Here is a 24019-nt window from a genome sequence, read left to right on the forward strand (position 1 = left end):
CTTGGTCTACCAGATTTTCCTTTGAGACATGCCATTTCCCAGAACTCCACGGCCATTATTTACAGCCTATAGGACAGTAAGTGGAGGCCGTTTTCTTAGTACCTAATGGATCCCTTTAAAATAAACTTTGGCTTTCCTGGATTGCTTTTTCTTCAGTTAATACATCTTTATTTCATTTTCTTTTCAAATTAGGAGATTTTTAAAATAACAGCTAAGTAAATACCAGTGCTCATAACTATTTGCTTTTTCTTTCTTTATTGATTAAGGTATTACATATTTTTCCTTATCCTCCCATTCCCCCTCTTCCCCCGGGCTCCTGCTCTCAACCCCCTGATGTCTGTGTCCATTGGTTAGGCTTATATGCATGCATACAAGTCCTTTGGTTGATCTCTCCCTCTTAGCCCCACCCTCCCCATAAGCCAGTCAGAGAAAGATAAACATCACATGATCTCACTCATTTGTGGAATATAATGAACAATATAAACTGATGAACAAAAACAGATCCAGAGACGGAGAAGCATCAGACCTACTTGCTTTAAAAAAAAAAAAAGTAGTATTTTTATTGAATTTATTGGGATTACATTGGTTAATAAAATTATATCAGTTTCAAGTATACAATTCTATAACACATCATCTGTATATTGTATTGTGTGTTCACCACAGTCAAATGTCCTTCCATCACCATTTATCCCCTTTACTCTCTTGTACCTGCCCGCACCCGCCTTTCCCTCTAGTAATCTTACCTTTTGCTACAGCACGGATGGCAATGGAGATTATTATGCTAAGTGAAATAAGCCAGTCGGAGAAAGACAAATACCATATGATTTCACTTATATGCAGAACAAAATAAACAAACAAAATAGAAACAGACTCATACTAGTAGATACAGAGAACAGACTGACAGCTTTGGGGTGAAGGGTGGGAACGTTTGGGTCTAGGTGAAATAGATGAAGGGATTAAACAAAGAAAAAAATACAGTCACAGGAAATACCAACATGTTTTAATTTCCCTGGAAACTCTGGTTACTTTCTCCCTATTTTTTTTTTTTTGAAATATTGGTTCCAAAGTCACACCTCAGTGACTACCCCAATCTCATTTTGTACCCCAGCCCCACCTTGAGGTCACTCCTGTTTCTCTTTGTCATACTTACTACTATCTGAAATTACCCTGTTCATTTATCTGTTTAATTTTTCTTCATACCTTCCCCCCAACTAGAGGAAGCACCACAAAATTGGAGATCTTATCTGCCTGTCTCATTTCTGTCCCATTTAGAACAGTTCCTGACACATGTCAGCCACTCAGTAAATGCATATATTTTTGTTTTTTGAAAAAACATCTCATCTCCCATTTATCAGACTTCAAAACCTTTAAATCCCATGTCCTTATGAAAAAAAATTCTTTCTCTATGCATTTTATGTACATCATTACTGATTATGATAGAGTGCTGTGGACTGTCCAGTTATTGAACTAACTATTTTGGTAAATAAAAGAAGATGGAAATACTGACTCATCAGCTAAAGTAAAATCAGATTACTTTGGGGGAAAACATTTTATAGACATTGTCCAAGAAGAGAGAGGAATTTTTATATAAGGTGTTTCCAATTCTAGAATATCCCCCTCTGTCCTCCAGAAGCCACTATGGGTTCTGAGAAATCCCTTAGTCAGAAATTAAGGCGGGATTAAGACAGGAACCCTTTGCACAGGGTGCCAGAGGAGAAAGGCGTTGGAGAAAGCTGCAGTGCCTCTGGTTTCCTCTCAGGACATACTATGCTTCAATATTTTTTAATCCCTTGGCTGGCCTATATTCTGTCTTAGTTCAGGCACAATCTCACTTAGGTGTAGCTGACATCAGGATCAGGACAAATGATGTGCCTGTGTCTCCAATCAGATCCATTACATGGAAGGGGTTGGGCTCAGTGATCTTGGCTTCTGCTGATCAAAATCAGTGGATGAGTTTGGTGCTGCTTTCCTTTGATGAAAGAAACACTTCCATTCACACCCTATCTCTTTTCTGCAGTTGGATAGGATGCCCATGAGGTCTTCAGGATTTCATAGAAGGAATTATAGCGTTTGAAGGGATTTTGAAAGGTTGTTTTCATTTAAACCAATGGTTTTCAAACTTTTTTGAAAGTGTCCCACAGTAAGAAATAGATTGTTCATGGTGACCTAGTATGTGTACACCTACACTGAAACACACACACACACACACACACACACACACACACACACACACTCCTGAAATAAAACTTATGTGAAACAATATTTACCCTTACTATGTGATATACCTCAATATTTTCTATTCTACTGTTTAGGAACTATTGCCTTTTTCCCTTTTGTTTTTAATGTTGGTTTTTACTCACTAAATAGATTTCATGACCTGTTAGCGGGTGACTACCCACAGTTGAAAAATAATGCTTTAACCATTTCACAAAATGGTGAATGTGAGATCTGAGGACTTTCCCTCCTTTTGCCTGAACCTCCCATGACACTTGGTGCCTTCCCTCATTGGAGCATCAATCCCCAAACTCAACTATGGTTCATGATAAGCTCTTTGTGGCTTATTTTACAAGATTTTTCCAGAACATCATTAACAGAAAAAGAGTTTATCGAGGCTTACTACACTGTGAACAACATTTAGCCAGAATATGCTGAATCAGTGAGAAGAAGTCTCTGTCCAATGGCAGTGAAAATTCTGAGTTACAAAGACACTACTTCCCCATGGATAGATTTTTTTTTAAAAGCCAGAGTCATAAAATTTTAGAGCCAGAGGAGACTTAAGCAAATCGAGTTCAGCCCTTTGATTTGATGACAAAAATATTCCCATACACATTCTGAGGAGTTCAGAGCATGAGTCTCGCTCCCTTATCAACAATATTTTAAAAAACAGCATTTGCTTCCATGAGCAGATATATTTTAAACAAACAATGTTTATGTTGTAAGAAAGAAATAACACAGGACTAAAGATTTTTAGCATTATAGAAAATATTAGAAATATTATTTTTAGTATTTAAAAGGGAATAATGTTGGTGTCTTGGCTCTGTTTTTTAAAAGTGGTCATAATAGCTGAGTTGTAGAAGCCTTATACTTATGATCCACACATCTGCTTCAGAAAATACTACTATAGCATGGATTTCCCATTATTTAGACATTCAGCAAATATAATTTGAGAACCTAGTATCTGTTCTCAAGCAGTTTATATTATAGTGAAATATAAAATGCTTGTTTTTTATATTAAAAATTATGTTATCCGGGAAATAATACATCATAAACAGTGTGTATTTCATGGTCAGACTTTATGGGTGTTTTATTCGACATATTTGATCTACCACTCTGGATCCTAGTTTCCGGGCTGGGATCTAAACTTTTTCATTTCAAGTCCTCTTACACTCAGCACCCTATCTCAGTAGTTATTTTATTCATTAATTCAATAAATACTTTTTGAATACCTTAGGTCTATTAAGCACTATTCTAGATCCTGGAGTTATAGAAGTGACCAGGAAAAACCAACGTTCTGCATTCAGGGAATTTATACTGAAAGGGCCCATCATGAGTATAGAACCCCCCCCCCCACCCACCCACCAGCTTAGTTAATCAGACCCTTTGAAAAAGTATTGAACTATGTCAGATTTTATAAATATTGATGTCCCAATCTCCAACAACACAATGAAGATGTGTTTAACAAGTGGAATTCACTAGGTTTCTTAAAAGTGAGCATATTAGCCTACATTGCTGGATGTTTCAAAGAGCAATCCCTAAATATGATTCTTCCCATTCGATTTTAACCACCACAGTAATAATGTTATCCACCAATCATAATTGACAAAGACACAGGGATGGAAAAAATGGATAGAAGGAATGAATGTGGGAGGAAGGCAGGCTACCGGGAAGGAAGGTATACTCAGAATGAGGGAGCAAGCAAGTTTAAAGTTCAAGATGTACCCATATTATTTTCAGGGTTATGACTAGACAGACTAATGACAAAATCTAATATTCCCAACTCCAGTAGAGTTGCATCTAGCAGAAGTGGAAAAAAAAACACACAAAAAAAACACCCCACAAAAACTGTTGGCACTCTGTTTCTAGAATTGCATTGTTTTGATGTTCTGACTCAAGTCTTAAGCATGACATTTCACGATGGGCTAAGCTGTGGAGCAACCACACCCTATTCTTGGCAAAGTATATATCATATTACATTACCAAGGAGAGAACAATGGAAAGTTTTAAAAATAATAAATAAATACCAAATCTTATTTATAAATCTTGTCAAGATATTCAAGGTCTTGCCTAGCTCCACAGCGAGCCCGCTGTTTGTTTGCTGCATAGGATGCCACATGCAGAGTAACTGCTTGAACAGCAAGCTCCTTTTCCATTTCAGCTTCTCCAGCCCTAGCCATGGGGGGACCATCCTCTTTAGTAGTAAAAGTAGATCCAGGTTTTATGGCTGGACAGGGTCCAGGGCACTCAAAGTGGAGCAGACGGTTGTGAAGAATTATTTATGGCAGATTGTGTGATGCCTGTGTCGTGCTCTGATTTAATGGGGGGAAAAGTGAAATCTGAAGCAGAGTGAATTCAATTTCCAAATTTTACTACGTGTACACACAGATTTTTATACTGGGATACTGTCGCTGCCCCCAGCTCATTTTCAGGGATTTCATTCTTTGCAAAAGTGAGTTGCTTCCATGAAAAGCCGACATTGGGTCATCCACAAGAAGTCTTCAAGCTAACACTTTTCAAGTCCACCCAATGAACCTTTTCTACTGTGACACACACACAGTGTATGACATCTCTGTCTATGATGAGCAAACTCACATTTCGATGGAAATCACCCTTCCAAATGAAGAGAAAATAATTATAGAATCCTTCAGCAAATGACACCACAGATTACTTTTTCTGGTTGCTCATAAAAACATTATATTGGCCTGTGGTAACATTGGCCATTTAAGAACATCACAACATTGCCATTTTGCAAGGAAAATTAAGTTCATGTGTTCAGTCTAATTTTAATAAGTGTAACTGTTAAAGCAAGTCTTTATTATATTTTGTACTTAATCTTCAAAGAATATTGCAAACCTAACAAAGTTGCACAATTAAAGAATAAGCAATATAAATCTTAGTTAAGAAACATAATACATGACTGTACAGACAAAATAAATACCAGTATCAAATTTTATTATGTATCCGATTTGAACATATACCCAAATATATTATTGTTGATAAGAATATTTTGTGAGCATCATCTCTTTCTCTTTACCTTGGTAAGCAAATTATATCATTATGGTTCTTAAATCATTGCATATAGGTATTTGAAATATATCACTTTTGTTCATATGTGAAGTAGATGCATTTCCCTGGCATTTTTATTTAATCTACCCAACCTCTGTCATTATTAGACTGGTATCTCAGAATAACATTTAAAGAAGAAATGAAATTGCATGTACTTGAAGAACAATAAATTGCTTGCCTTTATCTGTCTAACATAGACCTTTGGAATGAGACAAGGGAGAAATAGAATAAGATACTGAACCAATAATGGTCTTTGAAGAAATAGGCAGGAAAAGGATTAGACATGAGGAAATAACATTTGACTTCCTTGGTCCATTCATTAACAGTTGGGATATAAATATTATTTATAAACATATATGCATATATCTATTATATATATATAAATTATATATATAAATTATGTATATGTGTATGTATGTGTATAAAGTATTTTAAAAATAACAAAATGGTTATGTATTACCCGTTACCCAGCTTAAGAAATTGACTGTTACCAAAGTCTTTGAAGACTTCTGTTTAGATATTAATTTATTCATTCAACAAATATTTATTGAAAACACACTATGTGCTTAGATTCTGTGCTAGATATTGTATACAGTGGTTAACAAAACTGGAATAGTTCCTGCTTCTATAAATCTCCAAGTCTAATGGGAGAGAGAGAGACCCTGAGTATGTAATCACACAAATGAATGTAAATACAAATACACATGATTCATAACTATGAACTAGGCTGGGTTCTGTACAAGAAGGCATTGAAAACAAACAACAGGAAAGGCCAATTTACAGATTGACAGATCTGGGAAGCCCTCTATGAGGAAGTCCTAAGATGAGGCATGAGGCACTGTCAGAGCATAATCAGCAGAAGCATGAGAGGAAGAGCGTACCGGCCAGAAGAGTGAGTGCAAAGGCTTGGGGAGCACAGCCTCATTTACATTTAAGTTGAAAGAAGGACATCCGATCTACATATGTGAAAACTTAATCCAAGAAATAATTCTCTAACATTTGTTCTCCTTTTGCGTGAGGGTGGCATTGTTGACATAACATGGTAAAACTTGTGCTCACTGTATTTATTTTTAACTTGTAAGAAATGTAGTAATCAAACATGGCAGCATATCCATTATTATACTGAGTTCCACAGTTATTTGGCACAAGAATTAGGAGCTCACATCAGGGGATTTCATTGGGATTGCTTTTACACAGGTAACTTATTTTTTTATTTTATAATCTTTTTTCCCTTCCTTAAAATTTTATACTGTGTAAATATGTAGCACATAAAATTTTACCATTTTAACTATTTTAAGTGTACAGTGCTGTGGCATTAAGTAAATTCAAATTATTGTGCAACCATCACCACCATCCATCTCCAGAATTTTTTAAAAATTCCCCAGCTGAAACTCTGTACACATTAAATGTTCATTCTTCATTCCTCCTCCTTCCCCAGCTTCTGGCGACCACCATTCTAGTTTGTCTCTATGAATTTGACTGCGCTAGGTACCTTATATAAGTGGATTCATACATGTCCTCAAGGTTCATGCATGACGTCACGTGTGTCAGAATTTCCCTCCTCTTTAAGGCTGAATAATATTACATTGTCTGCAAATACCACATTTCATTTATCCATTCATCTGTCAACAGACTCTTGGGTTGCTTCTACCTTTTGATTAAAGTGAATAATGCTGCTGTGGACAGGGGTATCTAAATATCTGTTTGAGTTTGTTTTCATTTCTTTTGGTATATATCCAGAAGTGGAAGTACAGAATCATAGGGTAATTCTATGTTTAATTTTTTTAAGAAATCAAGCTTGTGCTTTTTCATTCATACTTGCAACAAATGTTACATGCCAGGTGGCCATGCCAAAGGTTGGGAAGGAACAGATAAGACACAGACACTGCCTTCACGGCTTCCAGGCTAATGTTTCAGTAGTTTGTTGTTGTTCTTATTTTTGATGGTAGTAATGATTTATAACTGATTCATTAACTCCTTTTCTCAGTCTTCTTGAGATAGTAATATATTTGTACAGTATACAGCTAGAGTGCCTTCATGACCCCAAGCTTCAGTAACTTGAGGCTTTAAGTAACTGAGTCAACTAGAATCAGATGGAAACAGTACATATACATTGTCCTGTAAATCAGATGACTCAGGACATCACCAACCCTTCCCCCATGTACACCATCTGTAATAGTAGCTTGAAGAGAAAATCATTTCAGCTAACTTAGAAACTTGATTGATGGAACCCATACAAACAAAATTCTAGTATTATTATATGTTATCATTCTGTTCACAATAAGGAGGAAAGAGGACATATCCCCTCTCTCTCTCTCTCTCTTTTTTTTAAGGACAATACTTGGAATTGCACATAAACCTTCACTTAAATCTCCTTAAGAAGAACTTTGTCACATGGTCATCACACATAGCTGCAAGAGAGGCTAGAAAATGTCTCTTTTCTGGGTAGCCATCTATGTTTGTTACCCAAACAAACAAACAAAAAAAGAATGATAGATATTTGGAGATGGTTAATATTTCTGCCACGGGTATGTTGTTTAAATTTTATTGCCCTTAAAAATGCAGGCATGGGTTTAAAAACCAAGCTATTGAGAGCAAAAGTAAAAGCATATGAGTAAACATTCTAGGTACAAGGCCATTCTGAGGCTGACAAGACCATTTCTATCTCAGTCTTAGAAAAGTGAGGCAGCATAGAGGGAGAGATGGGGAGGTGCAGAGGGAAGATATGTAACCAAACATTGAAATCAAATGCGAGGCCTGTGTGACCATCTGGACAAAGGTATACTTCTCTAAAGAAGACTATGAGAAAACTGTCATAGTCACGTGCCTTGGACCTTACTGCCTATTTATTTTGCGCACTGCAGACATGCCTCCACTGGTATTCATCCTATAAGTTTGCTCAGGTGACTTATCGAACTTAGCTTGCTGAACTTAAATCCAAGAAACCTCCAGGCTAGGATTGTATCCCATCCAGCTGCTCCCAAAGGCTTTTGTGATTGGCTCTGACCCTATAATCAGATCTAAGGACCAGGGGTTCTTCCCTTCATCTTTGGGACCCTCTGCTTTTAATAACTACTAATTTCTGTGCTATGAAACCAATATTAGATTTTAACTTCTAGGCAATGCACATGTTAAAAAAGAAATCTCTGGATTCTTTTACCTATTTCTCCCAATTGTACTCCATATTTCACTGTCAAAACACCTGCATATTGGTAATGTTCTTGTTGTTATTGGCTTGTATTTAATTCTTTATGTTTTTATTCTGTATAATTTTCCCTCTTGCCATACTTACCAATTTCAAAGTTTCTTCATGAATTTTTTTTTCAAAAGAAAGGCCTACCACATTTTCAAGTAGGAAAGGTAATATATCCAGTTTTACCTACCAACTACATGTCCTTTTATGAAACCTAAAAAAACAAACAAAAAACCCCACTATATTATAAGTTATTTTTAGTTATAGGTTTATAGGTTGTTTTTCAAGATTTCATTATTTGACAGTGTTTTATAGTTTTGACAGTATTTATAATTGTGATATGAGATAAACTTTCTAACTTAACAGGGAAACCATTCTTCCACTTGGTGTTAGCAAATACAACCAACATATAACGGGAATAAAATTACAGGCCCACAATGATCTATTTTATTTTAGAGAAAGAGACCTCTGGTTTTCTGTGGTTTAATTGCTACTTTGAAATTCAAATTTTATTCAATTTTAATTTAGATTTGCCTCAGTTTTCAGAGGCCATGTTTTCTTTTGTAACTCTCCTGAGTGCTTTTTTTTTTTTTTGCTTTTGCTTTTTTTTTTTCCTGCTACCATATTGGTAGACATAGCATATGTTCACTAACTCATATGTTACTTTGACAAGTATTTATCTAATGTCAATTATGTACTAGGCCTTGTGGAGAAACTGACATGAGGGCTACACTTTTGAGGCAGAGATGAGAGTAAGGGCCTTCCAGGCAGAAGGGACAGAAGGGACAGATATTTGGAAGTGGGAGAGCTTGGGGTCCTGGGGCAATATCAGGTGTCTCCCTTGGGCCGGAGCATGACTTTCTGTTACCCTGGGACTGGAAGCAGAGCAGGGCGTCCTTGAATGCCAAGCTGAGGAATTTGGCTTTTGTACTTTAATCCCACTCTCTCTCTATTGTCTATAAATCTGTTAACACCCCTTCACCTTATTGTCTGGCTCTGGTATAATTATTTTATCTGTAGAGGATGATGTCATGGAAATAGTACTGAGCTAAGAATCAAGGATCTTGGATTTATATATTACATTTGGGTTTAATATATGAATATTGCAACCATAATTCAAATGTCAGCCATTAATGTGGTGTCTCTCTGTGTCAAAAAGGCTACAAAAGGCAGTGTATCTGTTGCCAGATTCTCTACTTATCATGCCTTGCACACAGTAGGTGCTCTATAAGTGTTTGTTGAATATAATTCGACTAGAGGCCCATTGCACAAAAATTCGTGCACTCGGGGGGATCCCTCAGCCAGGCCTGCGCCCTCTCGCAGTCCGGGAGCCCACCATCTACCACGGTAACAATTTATTGAGCTCTTACCTGGTATCAGGCTCTGAGCTAGACTGCAAATCCCTCACTCCACTGCCCACAGCAGCCCTATGGTGCTGAGTGTTACTCTCATCATTTAACAGCTTAACACAAAAACAAAACCAACACAACTGGGCTCAGACACTTCAAGCAGCTTATTTCATTGATGTGTTTTTGGTAATCAGTGGGACGGCTCCAAAATCTGGGTTCTTTGCACTACACCACGCGGTCTTCAGAATTCCTCTCTGCCACTGGCTGGGGTCACAGATTCAAACCAAGTACCTACTATGTGAGAAGCCCTGAATTAAGCATTGCAGACAATAGGAAAAAATGTGAGCTGAGGCTCAGTGTTTTGGGTAGCTAGAAATAAATCAAACCAAATTTTAAAATGTGCTATGTTCCTTCCATATGGAACATGCAGTGCTAGACACTTTGTAGGGAAAGGGAGACTGTGGGATAAAGAATTTAAAAACATGTTTTCCCCCTTTAAACAGTCTAAAGTGGTGTGGGTCAGGGTCAGTAAAAGCCTACGTCTCACATGTTCCTGTCTTCTCTCTGCTTACTCTGTTCTCACCTGCAAAAAGCCCTTTTCTTTTCATCTCTTAAAGGACTCTGTATCTCAAGGTCTTTTTCAATTTCTATGTCTTCTGCTTGGGTACTCCTCACTGAGTTCTCAAACTGGCAATGACCTCTCTCTTCTCTAAATTCCCATGGCCCTTTGATCTACAAAGGGGCAGTGTTGCTTAATGGTTAGGAACACTGATGGCCTGGGTTCAGATCTTGGCCTTTCCCCTCTCTGGGTATGTGATCTTAGGCAAGTTATTTAATTCTATGGGCCTCAATCTTCTCCTCTGTTAAAGGGTATATATCAGTAAAGGATTCTGTTCCAGAGAACAGAGTTTATCCTTGCTAATCCTATATAATAAAAGGGTAATATGCAAATTGTCCCCTCAACTGGGAGTTTGACTGGAGTTCGACCAGGGGGCAGGGCTGGCGGGCCAACCTCCCGAGTCCCCGCCTCCCTCCATCCCCCATCCTGCCCCCAGCCCCCGCTGGCAGATCAGGGTGGCCAGCTGGACCCCACCCATGCAGGAAATGGTGTACTGGGCCTCTAGTCTAAGCATAAAGTATTATCTTATGGGGTGTTAATCAACTAACAGAAAATTGGAAAAAGTCTCTGGTTTGAACTTTCTGAAGACTCTCATGGTACTCTACAGCAGTAGATCACCACAGGAGCAGCTGCCTCTTTCATAACCAGGAAGTCCCTTGCTGAATGGAAATGCAAGGGCTTTAAGAACTTTGCCCACATTCTTTGATCCATCTAGAACTACCTCTTGCCACCTACAAATGTAGTGAATGGCTAGCATGGCTGGAGACAAAGCACATTACTCTGTAGTCATTTTTACAAGCAAAAGAGCAAAGTGTGGTCTCTGCCTCCCTCACTTCCACTTTCCAAATCTTATGGAAGTGTTTCTGGTGGCCAAATCTAAGTTACTAGCACATCCAATGCCCTAGCTGCAAGGGAGTCTGGGAAATGTAGTTTCTTGGTTTCTGGCCTCTATGTTTCAGGAAGGCACTGGTTGGGGTGAATGTGGATGCTGATCTGCCATAAATAACATCCATATGGGGATAAAAAGTGTACCTATATTATAGAGTTGTTGTGATAATTAAAAGAAATAATAAATATAAAGTTAGAACAGTGCCTGGCATGTGAAAGACTCAATAAAAGTAACTATTTTCATCAACTTCTCAGAGAGTTGCCAGGGCAAAGTCAAACCACTTAGATACAGTCCAATTTTTCACCTGCTAATAAGTAACTTTGATGAACCTACTTATAAATGCACTAGTTTCCTCATCAGTCATTGAGGATAATAATTACTCTCTACCTTATAGAGTTTCTGCTTATATTACTCTAGGTTATGTGTGAAAGATGATTTGAAAATTTTAGCAAACACTCCAATCGCTTAGTGTGCTAACTGGGTATTAGGTGAATTGGAGAGCTATAGTCACCAGTTCAAATTCCAGCTCTGTCCCTGAGACCAGCAGTCAGCTTCTGGTAGTTTTATCGTATTCATTCACACACCATTTTTCCTCCCTTTAATTTTCAGAATTAGCTAGGGACATCACACAACTTCCGTGAGGACAGTAAGGCTCAGATGCCACCATAACCACCCCTTTCAAGAGGGTAGATGAGACCTTACCCAGGTCGTCAATGCTCCCCACCCCCTGAGTTCTTTCCAGAAGACCCTCTGCCCTCTTTACCCCAGTTACTGCAACTGGCGGGCCATGTGAGAAGGCCCAACCTCAGGAAGAGACAGGTGGCTCCAGCGTGAACACTGTAACGTACTCTCCCCAGGGAGAGAAATTCCGAGAGTTTAGCTCACTCTTTCCTGCCATAAAGCACACTGAATGTTAACAGCTTGCTCCTGTCCAAGCTGGTGTTTTTTAAATTAAGTATTGTTAAATCCATACCATTTGGAATGATGCTTCAGACAGCCCTGACACTCTTGCTTCTGCTTTCATTTCACCTAATATATTGTGCAGGGAGCCGGTAACCAGTATTACAGCAGCCGGGGCTGCCGCTGCCGCTGCCGCTGCGGCTGCTCAGACACTGGCAGACGGCTTTAATTTAGATACCTGAAGAGGAAAAAAGGAACTCGGCCAACGCCCCGCTCAGATGCCATAAGAGGCCTTTCCCAGGCTGCCGTTAGCATTAGCATGGAGCTAGATTACCTAGGGTTAGATGTCATTTTTCCTCGGCTCTGATAAAGGTTTTAGAAATGACTCAGATAGGAGGCAGAGAAGTTATACACTAATTTGATACTTTCCACTGTCAGGTAGCGTGTACATATAGTAAACCTGGGCAGCCTGCCTCCTGCTCCTTTGCCTTCACTGTAAACAATCCCCTCAACCACTATGACACCACTACCAACATCTGAAAGTGTGTATGTGCGCGTGTGCGCGCACACACACACACACGTGTATATATATGTATATATGTGTGTATATATATGTATATATATATAATATATATATGCATGGATGAGTATATATAAATGATGAGAGAGAGTAAAAGTCAGAAGACGTCTTTCAAAGTCCAGTTCTAGCCAGTGGTGCCTGTGGCAAGTCACTTCACTTCTCTGAGCCTCAGTTTTCACATAGATAAAATGGGGTGAGTTACTTAACCAACTTCACAGAGTAGTCATAAAGGTCATATGAGATTGTGGGTATAAAATAAGTTTGTAAACTTTAAAGATATCATATAATCTTCACTAGTTATCGAAATTAGCTCATGCCAAAAATTCACCTCCATCACCCTAATCCACCTTGGTTTTGTTCTCCTATTTCTGAAGTTAGAGTAAGCTTGGAGTTTGCTCTACAACGCTTAATGCTTGACTGTGCAACTGCTTTTCCTCATTTCTCGGGGCATCCCCCAACAGGAAAGGAAATGTTACAAGCATAGGGACCAGAAGCATGAGACACTGTGGTGGGCATCCTCCTGAAGTGATTTAGAGCTTGACTTAAAAATATTGTACTATAACTATAGAGTGAGTGTTGTGGTGACCATCTTGCTATACATTGATATGTCCATCAAAGCTCCAAATAAATCTCTGAATCAGCCATCTAGACAATATTTATTTCCAAAGCAGGAAGGCATCTAGACTAGCATATAAGTGGCTACCAGTTATTCTCTTATCAGACCAATTTTTTCTATTCTTCTACAAATGGTATTGTACCTTTACCATTTTTACTATTATTCCTTCTCCACCACCTCTTCTTCCCTATTGACCTGCCTCATGAGTGAAGTTTAGGTGTGAGATAAAATATTCCTTTTTTTACAGAACTAGTTGGAACTCTACAACTAGTAACTCTGACGGAAGAAAAAAACCCGGTGGCAGAAAGCTCTGATGTGTAAAAGAGAGAGATGTGACACCGCTTCATAAATGAAAGGTTATTTCAATCAATCCATTTGTAATATGATAAAGACTTCAGATCACACCATTCAAGTATTTTTATAGTTACTCATGAATATTCTTCAGCTTATGAGCCTTCACCAGTTTTTGAGAGATTCGTGAAACGAATGTTTGTGAAAGAGAAAAGCACACTTTAGGAACAGGGCCTCTGTGGTGTGGATTCGTACTATCCATTTTCCTAGGTGAAGAGAAGGTGGATCCTTGTATGCCCTTGACTTTCCTCACAGGTTAAAAATGGGAATTGTAAAGCTCTGCTGTCTTTAATTGATATATCATACGAAGTCAGTAGCCTGAAGTTGAACAACCTGCTTTTCCTCACCTTTCTGAAAAGCAGCACTGCAGATCTGTATATAGGCAGACCTGCCTGTATTCACATGCCTACTGTGGCTTCATCAGGTTTTCCATATTTGTGTGTTTCATGCCTCATGTCGGTAATTTTTTTTTTATTAACGAAAGGAAAGAACATTAGTTCTAAGTGTCTTCTACCATAAATAGCCTATCAAGAGATCTACAAAGGAAAAACTTCCTGGCGACACACCTATGGAAATGTAAGGCCAAGTTTGCTATTTCATTCTTTCAAAAACCCAGTGATTTCCTTAGCAGATAAGGAGAAAGACGTCCTTGTTGGACACTTGACACTTTCCTAAAACTGTAATAAAATCCCCTCTGGTAGAGTGGAATCTGCTCACTGGTGGATTAACGGGACTCAGAAGCTTCCTGCCCTGCCCTTGGCCTTGTCATCATTTCACTGCTTGTTAGCACTTCCTCCAGGCTGGGCTGGACCTGGAGGGTCATCTCTCCATCCACTGCAGGAGGGAGAGAAAAAGGAGGCAAAACTCACTTCAGCTTTTCCTGCTGCATTACAGCAGCTCTGATAAAGGACACGAAGGAGGAGGCTGAAACTGTCTGTCGGTTAAAACGTTTGGGGATTAACTGAGGATTTAATTCATCCTTTTTTTTTTTCTCTCCCCTCCTAACGCAGACAGTTGAGAGTTGGCCATGTGTCAAAAGCAGTCTGTTCTTCAACCTCAAATTTCAGTGCCAGTCATCCCTGCCTTTGTTAAGGGCTTCTTTTTCAACGAGTGGATCTAAATTTCTAATTGTGCCTTTAGCCTTAGTAAATCTTGGGTGTTTTAAATTGTCACTTTACAAAGAATCAACTTCCTTTTTTTTTAGATCAAGTCATTAATACACTAAGTAACTTATGCCACTATTTAGGTTCAGTGAGTAACTTTCAAAAATTTATATAGTCTCCCTTCTCCAAGTCAAGGGGAAAAATAAAGAACAACTTTATGGAAGAGGAATAAAGCTGTTGTACAGCACACATTTAAAGGGCACAGTAAGTCAGGTTTTGTCTATGATTCTCTCTCCCTTTATGGCATATGTTATATATTGACAGGGATTAAGTTTCTCTCCTGAATGGAACAATACAGAGTCACAGGGAGCTACTGTACTTTACAAAGCAGCAGGCATCGGCACAAGCAAATGGCAAAGAGCAATGCATCTCACAAAGAACTAACCAGGTTAGTTCCTAGCACAGGGCTTGGCGTCATCATTTGCAGTTCTGCATCTTTTGCATTTCTCTTCTGGCTCTGCTGCGCGCTCTGCTCTCCTTTCTTTTTCGTCCTTTTCCCCTTCTTCTTTTTTTTTTTTTTTAGCTCGCACTGTTACACTTTCTCTGTCCCCCTGGCTTTGTTATTCAGCATGTCTGATTAGCAGGAGCCTGATTGGCTGGCTGCCTGCTCCGAGAGAGATTCCATTCAGCTTACCCCCCACCCATCCACCTACCCACCCACCCCTAGTCAGGAAATGTGAGCGGGGCTGATGGAAGCTGATAGGCAGGGCTGGAGTGTTAGCACCGGGACTGGATGTGACAGCAGGCAGAGGAGCACTTAGCAGCTTATTCGGTGTCCGATCCAGATTCCGGCAAGGATCCAAGCATGGAATGCTGCCGTCGGGCAACTCCTGGCACACCGCTCCTCTTTCTGGCTTTCCTGCTCCTGGTAAATGCCTTTTCCTTTTTATACATTGCTATTGCCATTTAGTCTGGGTGCTGTTGGGGTGCCCCGTGTGTGTGTGTGTGTGTGTGTGGGGGGGGGGGGGGTTGTGGTGTATCTTGATCTTCAAACGCCAGGTAAAATAATTTACGTGATTAAAAAAAAATTCTTTCAGAACTTTAACCCCAACTTCTCAAGCGAAATAAAGTCTGCCAGACGTTGTGGGATCAGTGAGAGGTCTAGAATAATATCGAGACACGGACTTTGGGATAGACTGCACAGAGTTTGCGAGCTGGGGACTGTATAAAGGATGGTGTGTATGCTTGGAATGTGGATGACAGGCGTCCTCAGATCAGACTCACTCACCGCTGTGTTCCTGGAGTTTTCTGAAGGATGGGCTATGAGGGGCTTCCCCCGCTGCCTTTTAAGAGCTCTTTTCCCTCTGTGACCATGTGCTGCGGAACCAGGTAAAAGAGGGAATGCGCGCCTCTTTGCAGCCAGCCCAGATGATAGCTCATAATTACTCCAAGTCGTGTATGGATACAAGTTAATGCTGCTATTTATGAATTGGGGATTATGGTCTTTGATCTCAGATCTGCTTTTGAAGAAGAAGAAAATGCTGACTTTCTGTACGGCTGCCCTCCGCAGTCGCGGTGATAAGATGCTCTGCTCTGGAACATCAGCACACACTGCATTTTTGACTCAAAGTAAATGTTCCATTGTGACTCATACTTGGTTTTATGGGCAGAAAATGAACATTTACTGTCCAAAAAAAATCTACACTCAAAATATTAATAGCAATGCACATTTTTTAAACCAGAGTGTTCTGGGCAGGCAGCTTAGCAAACCTCATCTGAAGGTTTGATTCCAAAATGTGCACACACTGGTTCCAAACGAACGTGATTGTAGCTCTCCCCGTGACATTTATGGATGCCCGCACATCCTCAGGAGGCAACAAGGCCAGGAGGGGGCAAGGTAAACAGGCAGCGAATTATGGAGGTTGCAGTGATTCGTCGATGGTGAAGGAATGTTTTGTTCTGATTACACTCTGACAAATTTGATCTGCACTATAATTATGAAGAAGGGAAGTAAGCCATTTGGTACAAATTGAAGATTCATCAGATAGAGTAATCAGACAGCGATTAACAATTTTATACATTTCCACTTATTTGCATCATTATAGCCAGGAAATCATGATGCTACATTGCAAAGGCTGTAAATACAGAAATGTATTTTTAAGATTTCTTGAAAATTTAAGGGTGAACTGAATTTTAAGCATGAATGCACTGTAAGTTTTAGCTGTTTGGAGGAATATAAAAAGCAGAATGTCTAGGTGTGCTTTATGACTACTGAAGCAAGCAATTTATGAAAGGTGTCTCATTTTTTCCATATGGGAGGTGTTACTTACATACACACCATTAGGTTGCCTCGTCTTTTTTATTTTTTTTCTTTGTGATTTTTTAAAAGTATGTGTATGTTCCCATCTAATTGTATCATAAAGCAAATTACCAGTACACATTACTTTTTTGGAATCTTCCATATGAAGTATGATCTCATTTTACATTGGAAAAAACTTTCCCATTCAGAAATAGATTGTTTTGCTATCCATTTGGTAAATGCATTATATCCCTCTTTGATATCTTGACTATTCAAATGTATATTTGAGCACATAATGAGATTTATTTCAGGTTTAAAACATAAAACATATTTTGTTTCAATTACAATAATTGTATTAAGGATAAAATGAAATCAAATCCAGGTTTGTTTCATACCTGTATTTAAATGAGCAGGGCTCCTTAGAGTTATGGTAGAAAAAAAAAAAGAGAGAGAACTGGCGAGTGCCAAGATATGCCCCTGTGCCGGGTACGGTGTGTCTGAAAGGGCCAAACTCTAGGCCGGTTGTTTGAAAAGCATTACAAAGCATCCATACAATAACCTTGCACATAAGACATTTTAAAACCCATTTTAGAGATAAGGAAATAAGCTTATATTTGAGTCCCCAAATCAAACACAAAACGGAGAGAACAGAACTTGTTTGCTTTTTACTGTGGTTATAAATTATTTAGCAATGATGGAATCAATGGCATAGGTTGGTCTGTGGACTTTGAGATACGTAGGCTTCCTGCATCATCTTGCCCATTAAAGATGTGTACAATATTATATACAGTTGTTACATTTGCTCATTAACTGCCCCCCTTTAGCTTTGTAACCAAAATTGAGTTATTGGCCTAAGAGAAAGTGACCTTTAGACTGATCTTTAGTTGACTTAGAACTAGAAGTGTAACATTGACAACTCAACATTCCGTCTAGATAGAGAAATTGAACTGGTTGCCTTGTGGGTTTTTTTTATTTTTTCTGTAGTTCTTTTATACAAGAGTCTGTCTACTCTTGGGATTAATTTAAGCAATTTTGAAAGATCCCTTTAACTTAGTTGGAAAACACTCTGTTTTAGCGGCAAGCCAGTTTCTACTTCAAAACAGCCTTCATATCACTGGCAGCTGAATCATCCGTATCATGCTGTGGTTCGTGAGTGTGTACAAATCTCCAATGTGGCTCACCAAAGCCCTTTTTATCTGGAGCATTGTTCCTGAGAGAATGCAGTCCCTGTGTCTATTGTATCTAGTTTAGGTTACCACCCACACTTTCATGCAAAGCTCATACACCATAGACTTCATTTTTATTCTGGACACAGTAGGACAGTAGTACTGACCAAGAGGTTTCCATCCTGATATTCAGGTCAAATTAAGCCACATCACCCAACTTTCCACATCTTCCCACCCTGCTTCCCTTTTGCATTCTCCTTTTTCTGTCCCAATTGTTCAGCTCAAAAAGAATGTGGCAGAAACCATGACCAGCCATTGACATATGTGTCCATCCAAACTTGAAGTCAAATCACTCCTTGTCAGAAAGGCATTTAACCAAATTTGCATTTGCTTTTTGTTTCTTTTAAGTGGTTTGAAGCACTTTCGCCTGCTATTGTGGGAGTTGCAAGAGTAACACTCAGAATTATAATAAAGTACATGTGTTTTTCTGTTGAATTTCTTTCTCTTCTCTGCACTAATTTATACATGGAAACTAGTCAAACACAATAGCCCATTCCCTTCAGTCACTCTGGCACTCTCCTCCACTATTATCTAAGTGGATCTATCTTGGATGGCTAGAAGCACCATTAGCTTGTGGAATGAATGTTAAATCCCTTATTTACAGCCGACTGTGGCCTGCTCCAATGAGAGGTGTGTTTGTGTGTGTGTGTGTGTGTGTGTGTGTGTGTGTGTGTGTGTATGTGTACAAACACCTTATTATATCTATTGTTTATTATCATGCCTAGATTGTCTTTAAATCAAACTTAAGGATTTTTTTTACTTGAATCTGCAAAACAGTGAGGCATTTCTTTTCACATTATTTTCTTCATGTTTTTGCAGTTTCTTGTCTAGACATGGTCAGCTGCATTTTTGTTTTCTCAGGCTTCTGTTTTTAGTGTCTGGTCTGTTCAGGACCACTTTCTGGTCTCCGTTATTATTTTCATGTGAACCAGTCCGATTGCTTTATATAAGTTGAGGGAAGTATGTCCAATAGTGGTCACTAGTGAACTACAAAAGAATCCTGTTACACCAGGAATTTTCTTCCTTGAAAAAAATGACATGGATGTTGAAGACTTGTGAGAGAGTGAATAAATAAATGTATCTGTGCATTTCAGCGAGTGTTAACACATATTGATTCCCCCTTTATCCATATGCATGACTAAGCCAGAAAGCACTTCTCTAGCATGTCATGGGATAGGCTGTTACTCAAACTGAGGAGCAGCACAAACTTCATCCTTACATCCTTATAACAAAATTGAAGGAGATTTAATTTGTGCAATTTTAATCAGCAAAGTGTGGTTAACCCTTAGACTTGGAACTCATTTTTTTAACCCAGTTTACATTGGTGCATTTGGCACAGGGTTTATATTTGGATGAGACGTGATCTGGTGTTTTGATTCTTTCCTTTATAATAGCTTAATCAAAATATAATTTGAAAGTATTTCAGGAAAAAAATACAGTGTCCTGTGAATCTCTGCATTTTCTGCAACAACTAGTAGAGTGTCTCGTATATACAGGCATCAGAACTGGTTTTGAACTAAATTAAGAGAAGAAAGAACTTATAGAGACTATCACACAGTCCTCTAATTCTCCATACGTATTTGGTGTTTTCTAACTTCGTATGTATAGTCCAGTGACAACTCTGCTTTAAATGTGTCTATTTCGGGTTCCGGGTCTGATTATTTAAGTTTCTCCCATCTAAGTATTTAAGTTTTATTCTACCCTTCCCTCATTATGCATATTCTGTGGGTTCTTGTGTTCTCATGAGCAGAGTGACTCAAAAGAGACCTCTTTATAGCATGAAAAGCACAGTCTTTTTTTTTTTTTTTTTTAGTGAGAGCATTCCTTGAATCATCATGAGTAACCTACTGGTTAATTGTGTTGAGATAATCGCAGGAAAATGCGTCTAAATTAAGTTTTGCAGTCTTGCCATTTTCACTGGCTTCAGACTTTATGTTTTCCCCAGAATGAGACAAGTCCATGTCATTTTCTGTCTACATCATAACAACCATACCATGTGGTTGAATTTGGGCTTGATTGGCAGTACTGGCTCATGAGCGGCTTAGGACTGGCATACCAGGGGTGATCTCAGTCCTAAAGGATCCTAATTGAAATAGGCCAGCACAGCTGTGTGGGGAGCCTGCCTGCTAACTGGGGTGAGCTGTCGCTATCAACCCCTTCTTTCCATGAGCTCAAAAATAAATGACTAAATCTCCCCCAATTCCCGAACTTCAAGCTTGAAACCTACATTGAATAAAGCTTAGCTGTTCTGGTTGCCCCTCCCCGGGACTTTGCTAACCGGAGTACCCAGCATGTAAGCCCATTAGACGTTTTCTGGCCATGTCATAAAGATGTCCCGACGATAGTAGTCTGCAGCCAGCAACGACCTCTGGCTTTTTATTTGATGTATTTCCAGAAGCTCCGTATTTATAAATCAGTTGGAATATTTTTCTATATTTATTAATAGTCTCTTTCAGTCATAGACATAGATCTTATCTCATTTAACCTCCTTTAGAAGAAGTACTGTAATTTCTCTATTTGACTACCCCCACCCCAAATTCCACCAATATTTAGCTGCATGTATAGACAGCATTTAATAATTGTTTTTCAGAGGCATAAATACTTAATTATGTTCTCCATGCTATTTTTAATTGTGACTTCTAGCTCTTGTGCTTCCTTGCACTTATCACTGACTTTCTGAATCTCATATTGTACTTACATGTCTGTCTACTCCACAAAGATGTGAGTGACAACAGAAGGGATGACTTGTTCCTCCCACTCCTCTCAGGATGTCTGGTCATTAGATCCCAATAAATGTTTTTTAATGAATGAATAAATGGATGAATAAGAATGACTTGGCAAAAGAAGGTGAAAAGAAAATACATGAAAAAGGGAAAATGTGAACAACCACCTCACATATGAAGTATTTCACTAATTCTAATGTTGGTAGGACCAAGTCAACAATCCTAATAAATGTCAAGGTGAAGACGTCTATTTTGTTTTTCTCTCTCTCTTAAACACCTGAATAGCAACTGAGCAAGAATCTCTTCTGCTGTTGTTAATTAGAATGAATTTTGCATGTTTCATATCTTTTATAATTCATTTAGTTTCCAAGTATTTGTTTTTATGAAATTGATCCTCAGGAAGAAAATGACATTTATAATAGCCACAGTTTTATAAAACTGGAAGGTAGTTATAAACTCTAATTTTAGCAGAGATAATGCTATGGAGTCACAAAAACTCATTTCTTTTTACTACTTGGCACAGGATAAACTGTATTTCCTAGCCTTCTCTGTGAGTGGATGGAGCAATATGACTGAGTTCTGGTCTACGGATTATAGTTAGACATGAAATATGGCACTTGTAGGCCTGGCATCTCTCATGTAACCCTCTAAGCACCAAACACTCTCTTTTCCTGCCTGCTGGATGCTGAGAATTTAGTAAAGAACTTCAAGAGAGTAGGGAATGGCAAAGCCTCCAAATCGAAAGCCTCAGTCCCTGAATAACTACATGGAGCAGAACCCCAAACCGCCACCCCCATAGAGGCACATCTATGAACATTCATTTAACCTCGAGCAAGAAACAAACCTTTGTTGTGTTAAAACACTGAGAATTGTGGGAAGGTGTTATTTATTAAATTAAAAACCTTTTCAATTATCATATGCTTCTAATTTAGATGATAAGCAGACTAGTACTCATTGATATATAAGTACTGATACTACTTTTGATATATTATGCAGGAAACTTGAAATAAGATGCCAAGTCATCCTAAAGGTGATTCAATCTGTGTAGCTTGCACCTTATCACAGACCCAGAATGTGCTGAGTACTTGGGGGTGTATATGTGCCAGTTCTGCAGGAAAAACAGGAAAAATGGGTTCACATCCCTTTTTAAACATGGGCTTCAGGAGCGAGTGGAGCAGTAATAAATGAGGAGAGGAACCAAGACAGCAGGATCGTGGTCAACAGCTGGAGTCTGGCCTCCTGGAGCAGAGCAGGACCAACCAACCTGGTCCAGGACACAGAACCACACAGACCCAAGGGGCAGTCAAAGGAAACAAGAAAAGGTACCAGGATGCAGACACAGGCCTAACACCAAAGCAGTTCCAGAGACAGAAGTCAGAAACTCAAGGAGTGCACAAGTGACAGAGAGGAAAACAGACGCATACACCCACAGAAAGCAAATGTGCCACATAGCAGCATAGGAAGTAAAATGTAGTTTTGAAGTATACTTAGCCTCAAACTACCTTGGGTACATTTTTCTAGAGGTCACACTCGTTTTAATGTGTAACCATCTGAGCTGTAGCACTGATTCCATCTCTGTGATCCAGTCACATAACTCACTCCATCTTCTGTCCACTCATCACGCACTCTTGCCCATCCCACCGAACTCTCCAGGGTGCCGTGAGAGGCAAATCGGCATTAGATGTTGAAGTGTTTTGTAAGCTTCGAAGTACTGTAAAATTTAAAGCGGTTACTTTAATTCATGTAAAAATCATTTATCTGTCACCAGCTGTATACCCAACACAAAGCCAAGCTCCATGGAAGATAGATGAAGGCACAGTCCTTGCAATGAGGAGCTTGGTAGTTAATTGGACATTGAGTTGTCAGAGTTATTTTTTAAATATTTCAAAAAAACTCTTCCACAGGCAATGGTCCTATGATGGATATTATTATTTTCAGTTGTCCCTCAGAAAGGCTCATCGAGGAATTTGTCTGTTCCTGCATAGACTTTATCTTTTTCATTCTCTTATCCATGTGTAAATGTAAATTATGGCTTCCTACAGATTACTAATGTGTTATTTTTATGGATATTAGCAGTTGCTATTTGACTTCAAACATTATTTTTCCCCATCTTCCATAGTTCAGAATATCAATTTGTGCAATAGAACACATTAGAATAGCTTCTTTATTTTACTTTTTTTATTTTTGTGAGTTTGTTTGAGCTAAACTTTTAGTCAACAATTTCTGGGAAGCAAAATCTCAACGGATTGAGATAATGCTCCTAGCATAGTTTCTTAGGTAAGATAAATTACTTAGGGAAAAATTATTCTCAAAGCAAATTCTTATCATTGTGAGAATTACCATTAATTATGTGTGACCAATATCTAGAGAGTTTCCATCTGCCCCATTATCATTGGAGCATCGTGCTGGCGGACTTCAATCAAAGTTTTCGCTACATTGTGCGTACTTTGTAATAACTGAACCATGAAAAAAGACCAAGCATATTCCATTTGACATTATATTTCTGTGAGTGAAGTTACTATAGTAGGTTGCATCTCCCTTCCTCAAGTACATTTTTCTCTAAAGTTCTCATTAAAAATAAATTAATTACAATAAAACCCAAAAGGCCTTGTGCATGGAAAGGGGGATAGTGGAGAGAAAGGAAATAGTAGAAAAATCACACATATGAGCATACGCCATTTATAATGCAGGAGATTTATTCCACTTCTGAGGCAAGAAATTGCAGGACTCTAATAGTTTCACCACCTGTGAATTATTTGGGTGCACCTCATAAGCGGGTTCTTTCTTCTATTTGTTTAAAGAAATAGGTGGTATGTTCGCCAATTCTACACTACATTAATTTTCACAGAGTTTCCATTTTCATCTTCATTGCTTTTTCAGATTTTTTT

At 38.7% G+C, this 24019-nt stretch overlaps 1 protein-coding gene across 4 annotated transcripts in view; it reads left to right on the plus strand.

Annotated features, from left to right (window-relative positions):
- The window catches only part of ADAMTSL1 (ADAMTS like 1), an 879784-nt gene that overhangs the window by 465418 nt on the left and 390347 nt on the right, over positions 1-24019 (plus strand). The window contains exon 1 of one of the 4 annotated variants that reach the window (XM_079789995.1): positions 15734-15811. The exons of the other annotated variants lie outside the window; for them this stretch is intronic. Coding sequence (XP_079646121.1) covers positions 15749-15811 — 63 coding nt within the window. The 5' untranslated portion in view covers positions 15734-15748. Of the gene's footprint in view, positions 1-15733; positions 15812-24019 lie in introns of those variants that run through there. 4 annotated transcript variants of the gene reach the window in all.

The sequence above is a fragment of the Cnephaeus nilssonii genome (assembly GCF_951640355.1).
Source record: "Cnephaeus nilssonii genome assembly, chromosome: 14".
NCBI classification, from domain to species: Eukaryota; Metazoa; Chordata; class Mammalia; order Chiroptera; family Vespertilionidae; genus Cnephaeus; species Cnephaeus nilssonii.